Source organism: Stigmatopora nigra, chromosome 21, assembly GCF_051989575.1.
Source record: "Stigmatopora nigra isolate UIUO_SnigA chromosome 21, RoL_Snig_1.1, whole genome shotgun sequence".
Classification (NCBI taxonomy): Eukaryota; Metazoa; Chordata; class Actinopteri; order Syngnathiformes; family Syngnathidae; genus Stigmatopora; species Stigmatopora nigra.
The window spans coordinates 1,111,686-1,119,989 of record NC_135528.1 but is presented as its reverse complement, the minus strand read 5'-3'; the positions used below and the strand labels follow the sequence as shown (position 1 = coordinate 1,119,989).

Genomic DNA, 8,304 nt, shown 5'->3' with positions numbered 1-8,304 from the left:
TGGTCTTATAATGGTCACATGTGACAGGCTAAAGTGTGTAAGTTAATAATGATTGCATGTGTGATGTAAAACTAGTTTTGGATTGGATTGTTATCAGTGCTCGATTATTGATGCCTTCATCCAAATAGGAAGAGTAATATGTTAAAGTATGTATCGGTATTCAAGTGGGAACACGCGAGGGAAGTAGCGAGGGAACACTGTATGGCAAAAGGTGAAGTGAAAATTTTATTGTACCTTACACCAAACATCTATAAAAAAAATGGCACGTCGTTGGCAATGGACGTGTGAACAAAGACATATTTGTAATTAATAACCTTTAGTCAAATTGAATGCACTAGTAAAGAACCATACATACATTTTTTTTAGAAATTCATAGAATTCTACATTTATCCAATTTTGCACCATAATAGGAATAGGATTTAAGTGAAGGTGTGGTAAAATAATTTTCACAGGCACTAATAGCATGTTGAGGCTTCGTGTCTTGTCTTCACATTTAAAGCTCAGACTTGAGGAGTTTCTTGGCTTTCTGCATGTTGCTGAGCACTAAAAAGAGAGAAATCATTACTTTCAACATTCTTAAAGTAAATCTGAGTGTAGTTGCAAGGTGTCTTCTCACAGAGTTTGATATCAGTTGGCTCGTAGGCATACATGCGGTTTGCATAGCGACCAGTGACATCAGCCCTCACTGTCATTGAGGGGTCTAAAAGAGTGAGAGAAATACATTGTAAATTGACATTTTCCACATTTCTTTTATTCACTAAAATACTCACATTTTGATTGGAGTTTTAAGTGCGCTAGTGACAAAAACTCTTTAGCAAGATGCTAGAGGAGTTGTCTTTTCTTGATCATACATTCTGCTTCACCACAATTACTGTATTTTTTTTGGGTTAGGGTTTTCATAGTTTGGCTGGGGGTGCGCCTTATTCTCTGGTGTGATTTGTGTGAAATTATAAACACCTTCTTATGGAATTGCACATGTTATTTTTACTTTAAACCACAAGAGGGCGTTCTAGGCATGTGTTGATAATTTTAATATTGCCAGTCGTTTATAAAGATAACCAAGAAGTGCTGAACAAAAAAGGGACTAAAAAGAAAATAATATTCTGCAGATTAGAAGATGCAAATAGTGAAATATGCAGCCAAAAATAAAGTTTGTCGTTAGGTAGAAACTTGTAAGGGACGGGCGAAAAAAAAAAAAAAATCTTATCGTGTCTACCTCCCGAGTTATTTCGATTTCATTGGATTTAGTGATTTGGAAAACTGATTTTGGAAATATATAGCATTTTGATGAACTACCGTATTTTTTGGATTATAATTCACAGTGCGACAGATCTATACTCTGGTGCGATTTATGTGTGAAATTATCTACCTCTCGAGTTGGGGGAGTTGTTTAAAAGTGACACCGAGGATGAAGATTTCATTGGATTTTGTGATTTGGAGTGAAACTGATAGTTTGGTAAATTTGTTAGCATGTTCTTTATGCGAGAGTTATCTGAATAACTCTTAATATTTTACGTCGTTACTGACATTATCAGGCATATTAGTCATGTAACGTTAGTATACCGTACACTTATTTAGCCTGTTGTTCTCTATTTTATTTTAATTTTAAATATCCTTTCACGATGGCATTTATATTTTTGGTGTTGGTTTTATCAAATAAATTTCAATGCAACTTAAATTACAGTGTGACTTATATATGTTTTTTTCTTTCTTAATTAGGCATTTTTTGACAGGTGCGACTCATACTTGTGTGCGACTTATATTCCAGAAAATACAGTATGCTTGAGTTTGATCGACACTGACCAAGTATTTCCCCTAGTTCATCTTTAATATTGGCATTATATTGTACTCAACATTGAGGAAACTGCATAGTTATGATAACTCTAGGGTATATTTTATAAAAGTATAATTCACATATTCTTAAATTACCTACTAATATCTTGGAAGTCTTAATATAACAGTATCAAAGCATGCAAAACATTCACTCTGCATAACATGATTAAAATGTAAACTCTTACCAACAAAAATGACTCTGGGAACATACTGTCCATCTGGAGAGAGATGTTTGTCTGTGGTTTCATACTGTGGAAAAAGGAAAAAAGACAGTTGTTGGGTTTATTCTGTATTACTATTATACATATATGTGTAGTAATTCATTTCTTTGTTAAATCATTAAAAGTATTTCTATTGTTCGGCTCGAAGTCATAAAAAGCCACCGGGTCCACTCTCACGTGGATTTCTTATCCAAGGATTGTTTATGCTACATCTCACCCAGAATCGGGCTCTGAGGGCTGTTGATATCTGCCACTTCCATAACACTTGTGACCCACTTCGGGCTTCTTTATGTAATTGTTATATGATTGTTAGGTCAAATGAAGGCGTGATTGTTTTTATCCAAATGCCTTAAAGCCGTACGCGAAATACTGTTCGAGAGGATACTTTTGAAGACATCCTCCCTTAAGGTTCTTATCTGTGTTCCAATCTATTTAATTAAATGTCAATAATTGAATACGATGTCTGCCTGCAGTTATTGATAATTACAAAGAAGGGTAATTATTAATGAACCTATCAACAGTTCTTTGTCACCAGACTTCAACGAGAACTTGTTAGTGTTGCTTGGTTTTATGTTTTTTCCCCCTGGTGTCCTGTCTGAGTGATTCCCCACCGTGTTCAGCTGCCGTTCCTCCGCCCCTGGTGTGTTCCGTACTTGCTCCCTCGTGTGTTTCCCAATTGTGTCGTCAACCCATGTCAGTCTATTTAAACCCAACTGATTATGTCATGCGTCAGATCGTCTGCTTTTGTTTGTTCTAGCCATGTTTTCACGTTACAGACGCTCCCCTACATCCGAACATTCAACTTACGAACAAACGGTACATACGAATATGTCTGTAAATTGCGTTTATGTCTAAAAATTTTCATAAGTTCGATTTTGTATTGCGCGCCTTTTCCGAGTAGTGATTCTTTCCGCCGCTAATACCGATGCCTGGCGCTGTGAGAACTCAGCTCACCCAGCATCCACCTTCCTCTGCCCAGTTCGTTGCAGTGCGGAAGTGCTGGACGTATCTCCAGTGAGCAAAGAACCTTTTTCATTTCCATCATTAAATATTTTGTGCGTCCATTATTCAATATGGTTGGTGAAAAGAGAAAGGCTTCTAGTGAGGGAGGTGCAAGGAAGAGGCAAGCCATTTCATTTGAAATGAAAGTGACAATAATAAAGAAGCTTGATGTGCGTGAGAAAGTGGTGAGCATTGCACGGGAATACAACTTGAATCGTTCGACCGTCAGTACCATTTCTAAACAGAAAGATCGAGCAGCAGGACCCAAATATTGAACGTTGCACAAAGGTTGCAAATCTATTGAATGAGGCCATACAGTGCCACTGTATCATTTATGATGAAAAAAAGAAGAAGAAAAGTGCAATAGTCATTAGATGGCTTCCTTCGGCCAGTTTCTAGTAAATCTCTCCATCTCTCTCATGTATGTATACAGTACTGTATGTATTCTCTCCATTTTATGAGTTTATGGTGTTTTTTTCAGTACAAACCAATGCTGGTTACTTATACAAGCCTTAAACATACAATTGCACTTATATATACCTTCAATATACTTATATAGGCCTTAAACATAAATTATAATACAAAATATAGCACTGAATCAACTTCAAGTTGAAAAATTTCAACTTCTGAACACTTTCAACTTATGAACAAGCACTTGGAACCTAACTCGTTCGTAAGTAGGGGAGCGTCTGTACCTCAATCCATGTTCCATGTGCCTCATTCCCCACTTTCCCGTGTCTCCCCCTTGTCAGGTTTGGTTGTGTTATTTGATTTCCAAGTCTTTGTTATTTTCTAAGATCCTACTTAAGTTATTAAAGTTTTGGTTCGAGCACCAACTCCCTCATCTTCGCCTGCTTCCCTGCAATTAGGTCCTAATTCCTCGTTTCCTCGCCTCGACGTCTTGTTAAAGACGTAACAGAACTCACCCCATCCATTCATATATTAATTCATTTTCTGAATCGATTATCCTCACAAGTGTCCCGGAGGGTGCAGCGAACTACGGGCACCAGGCGGGGGACACACTGTGAATCCACTGGCCTGGCTTGCCAGGCACTGGCCTGGCATGGCACAAAGTGACAGACAACCATTCACAATCACATTCATACCTAGGGGCAATTTAGAGTGTTCAACCAGCCTACCCTGCATTTTTTTTGGATGTGGCAGAAAAACGGAGAACGCAAGTCCGGGGAGAACATACAAACTCCACACAGTGAGGACCGACCTGGCATCAAACCCACGACCCCAGATCTGTGAGGCTGACACACTAACCACTCGTGGGAGGGCTTAGGCGGCCCTGGAGACTCGAAATGAGAAAATATGTCATAATAATAAGAAATAATAAGAAATAATAACAAATAATAATAATAAATAATAATAAATAATAATAAATAATAATATATAATAATAAATAATAATACATAATAATAAATAATAATAATAATACATAATAATAAATAATAAAAATAATAAATAATAATATAATAATAAATAATGATAAATAAGGATAAATAATGATAAATAATAATAAATAATACATAATAATAAATAATAATAAATAATAATAAAAAATATTAAATAATAATAAATAATAATAAATAATAATAAATAATAATAAATAAGAATGAATAATAAATACTAATAAATAATAATAAATAATAATAATTCCTATTACGCAGGGGACTTGTATTTTGCCCTCGTGGACGTCGTAAGTGGACCCTTGACACTCCCCCCCCCCCAAACTTTTGTCTTAAGTTGTCACACGTAAGTGAGAAAATATTAAGAAAAAGGTTGGGGACTGTTGATTTAAATGGCAATCTTCGTAAAAAATCATTAAATGCATTTTTCAAAAATAGGATAAAATACAAAAAATGTACCATCAAGTTCAGTGCAATGAAGTCCTCATCAAGGATTTTTTGTATCTCATTGTCCTCTGCAAACACTTTCTTAAGGGCTGTAAGAAACAAAAAGTTTAAACAGTTGGACAACTACCATCTTTTCTGGACTACAAGTCGCTCCAGCCAAAAATGCATATTTAAGAAGAAAAAAAACATACAAGTCGCATTTTTGGTGGGAAATGTATTTGATAAAATCCAACACCAAAAACATTTAATCTTGAAAGGCAATTTAAAATTTAAATAAAATATAGAACAACAGGCTGAATAAGTGTACGGTATACTAACGTTACATGACTAATATGCCTGATAATGTCAGTAACGACGTAAAATATTAAGAGTTATTCAGATAACTCTAGCATAAAGAACATGCTAATAAATTTACCAAACTATCAGTTTCACTCCAAATAACTAAATCAAATAAAATCTTCATCCTCAGTGTCACTCTTAAACGACTCCCCATACTCAGGAGGTAGACGCGAATATCTTTTTTGTTGTTGTTTTCTTAATTTCAGTAAGAGTAATCTCCGCTTTTTGCCAGTCTCTTACAAGTTTCTCGCTAAATCCAAACCTTCTGCTGCTCGATTCCCGTTTTTGGCTGCATATTTCACCATTTTTGTTCAGCTCTTCTCGATTATTTTTATAAATTACATCTCGGCATTGTTAAAATATCAACACATGCTTCAAACACCCTCTTGCGGTTTTGTGTGAAAATAACACAATTTCACACAAGTCCCGACCCTCGGCCAAACTATGAAAAAAAAAAAACGGCGACTTATAATTAAAAAAATAGTAGTTCATCAGAATACCGTATTTTCACGGCTATAAGGCGCACCGCATTATAAGGCGCACCCTCAATGAATGACATTTTTCCATATATAAGGCGCATGTATTATAAGGCGCAGTGTCTATTTTGGAGAAAATTTAAGACTTTTAAGTGCGCCCTATAGTCGTGAAAATACGGTAATTGCTATTGACTTCCAGGTATGAAGCACTCACTACACAGTCACCTCTAGAGCCAGCCATTGTAGATGTTTTGGATTTTTTTTGTATAAAATCTTGCAGTGGGGGAGGAGCTATATGATGGAAGATTTTGTAAACTAAGATGGCATCTGCATATTTAACAGTATTGTTTCAGTTCAGGAGTTTGTTTTTTTAATATCAGACAGTGGTGGTTTTTCGTTTTTGGTTTTCTGTTTTTTCCATACATAAGGCGCACTGGATTATAAGACGCACTGTCTATTTTGGGGAAAGTTTAAGACTTTTAAGTGCGCCTTATAGTCGTGAAAATACGGTACTATACATTTCCAAAATCTTACCCTGTGAATGAGGACAGTCCTCAAGGTGGAAGAGAACCATTAAAGGCTTGTTCCTTAAATGGAAGGCATTATACAAACATTTATATTGTCACAATGGAACAAAAGGCTAGAATGGTCATTTTACAATCCAGATCTTACCTTGACCTCGCCCAGTAGAGTCCTTCCTCATATGTCTGAGCCCAGATCAGCTGATCACCCCATCCTGCAGGAAGAGGATCACAGTATCATAGCATACAAAAATAATAATAGTAATAAGTTAACATCACTATTATAAATAGTAGTAGTTGAACCTTCCAACCAACCTCTGGACAAAGTCTGAGGATTCCTTTTGCCAGTCTTTGGGGTGTATTTGCCAAATGTAAAAGACATTGCCACGAGCACCAAAAGTAGTGACAGCGATGTTTTAATCATCTTGGCAGGATTACTGAAAGAAAAACAAATATTAAATGAATTAAATACACATTACAGGATAAGATATACCACCTGCGATAAGTGAATTTCCGCAAAGTAGGAATTCCCCTTCAAAAATGCTTAATTTGAATTTAATTCATAAAATGTATTTTTTTTTTTTTTTATTCTATTTTTTTACATTTAAAAAAAAAAGATTACCCCCCCCCGTATACAGTCCACCCTATAGAATACGGGTAGAGAGAGTGAAATTCATGTTATAACAAAAAACTAAAATATGTTGTTTCAATGTAATATTTGTATTTTCTTTCCCCAAAAAAATCCGCGAAGCTCTGAGTCCGCGGTAGCTGAACCGCGAAGTAGCGAGGGAACACTGTAAATATATAAGACCACAAAATATTCCTGCCTCACAAGGCTACTCCTACAGTTTATTCCAGGTTTGGCAAACTCTTGTCTTTGAGTGACTAATAACTAATAACTTGAATAATATCCTTTTGTAAGCTCCAAAAGACTAATGAAGAAAGACTGACAACCACAATAAGTTAAAAAAAAGTGTTGAGAAAACGAGGAACACCAGGGGAAGTTACGTGTCGCTCGGTGACGACAGTCAGGTAAAGTAAGAAAAGATGGAATTAATGTGCTGATAAAAAAGAAACATGTATGACAGGGAGAAAAAAAAGGCCTGAAAGACAGAATCAAAACCCTCACAACTGTGACCATGAATTAGAAACATATCTAATGGAAGGTAAATATCAAAATTAACATGATAATTTTTTTAAAAAAAGTAAATAGTGACATTGTTTGTCCTTTTTACAAACAGAACAATTTAGAAATGAAATTTTCTTAAACATTTAAACTGAGCCAATGAAATGCTTTAACAAGGAATAAAAGTTGTAGAATGAATGCACATGGTCTGATAAATCTCATTTTCCAAATAAATTGGCGCATTTTAGATTTTATCTTATTGTGCACACAACATTTTTGTGTCTCAACGTGCCGAGGACTGAATTTCTCTTACCTGTACTTGAGTGGTCAGGTGAGAAAGGTAGACGATAACCGTTCCAGGATCTACCTTTCAACCTCACTTGCTGTATATTTAAGCATGTCTCGCTACAGTCCCGCCCTCTACCCACCTCCTCTCACCTTCTCTTTACCTGAATGTTACAGGCACTACTGCCCTTATAAAACTTAGATTGCAAGTAACAATCATTTTAGGTATGACTGATGTCCTAGGATAATCCATTTTAGCAATCAGGACTCAGATTCTGAAAATTATTATAGTTTTTTAAAGAAAAATAAAAATATCAGCAACCATACATTGTATATGCTAACTAAGGGCACACCTGCTTTTAAAGTACCGTATTTTCATGACTATAAGGCGCACTTAAAAGTCTTAAATGTTCTCCAAAATAGACAGTGCGCCTTATAATCCAGTGCGCCTTATAAATGGAAAAAAACAGAAAACCAAAAACGAAAAACCACCACTGTCGGATATTAAAAAAAACAAAAACGCCTGAACTGAAACAATACTGTTAAATATGCAGATGCCATCTTAGTTTACAAAATCTTCCATCATATAGCTCCTCCCCCACTGCAAGATTTGATACAAAAAATCCAAAACCTCAACAA

At 35.6% G+C, this 8,304-nt stretch overlaps 1 protein-coding gene across 1 annotated transcript; it reads right to left on the bottom strand.

Annotated features, from left to right (window-relative positions):
* Positions 1-207: 207 nt before the first annotated feature.
* agr2 (anterior gradient 2) lies at positions 208-7,738 on the bottom strand. The gene is made up of 8 exons (XM_077743560.1): positions 7,694-7,738; positions 6,570-6,691; positions 6,406-6,469; positions 6,268-6,320; positions 4,931-5,007; positions 2,019-2,082; positions 617-700; positions 208-543 (listed from the first exon to the last, which is right to left on the bottom strand). Exons 2-8 carry the CDS (start codon positions 6,676-6,678, stop codon positions 494-496), a joined length of 501 nt encoding a protein of 166 aa, XP_077599686.1. The 5' UTR covers positions 6,679-6,691; positions 7,694-7,738; the 3' UTR covers positions 208-493.
* Between the last annotated feature and the right edge of the window lie 566 nt (positions 7,739-8,304).

Excerpts from the sequence above, each read along its gene's own strand:
- agr2 (XM_077743560.1), bottom strand. The coding sequence starts at position 6,678 with ATGATTAAAACATCGCTGTCACTACTTTTGGTGCTCGTGGCAATGTCT. Across the intron at positions 5,008-6,267 it reads GGACTGTCCTCATTCACAGG|CCCTTAAGAAAGTGTTTGCA; the intron begins GTAAGATTTTGG and ends TGTTTCTTACAG. Across the intron at positions 544-616 it reads GCCAACTGATATCAAACTCT|TGCTCAGCAACATGCAGAAA; the intron begins GTGAGAAGACAC and ends CTCTCTTTTTAG.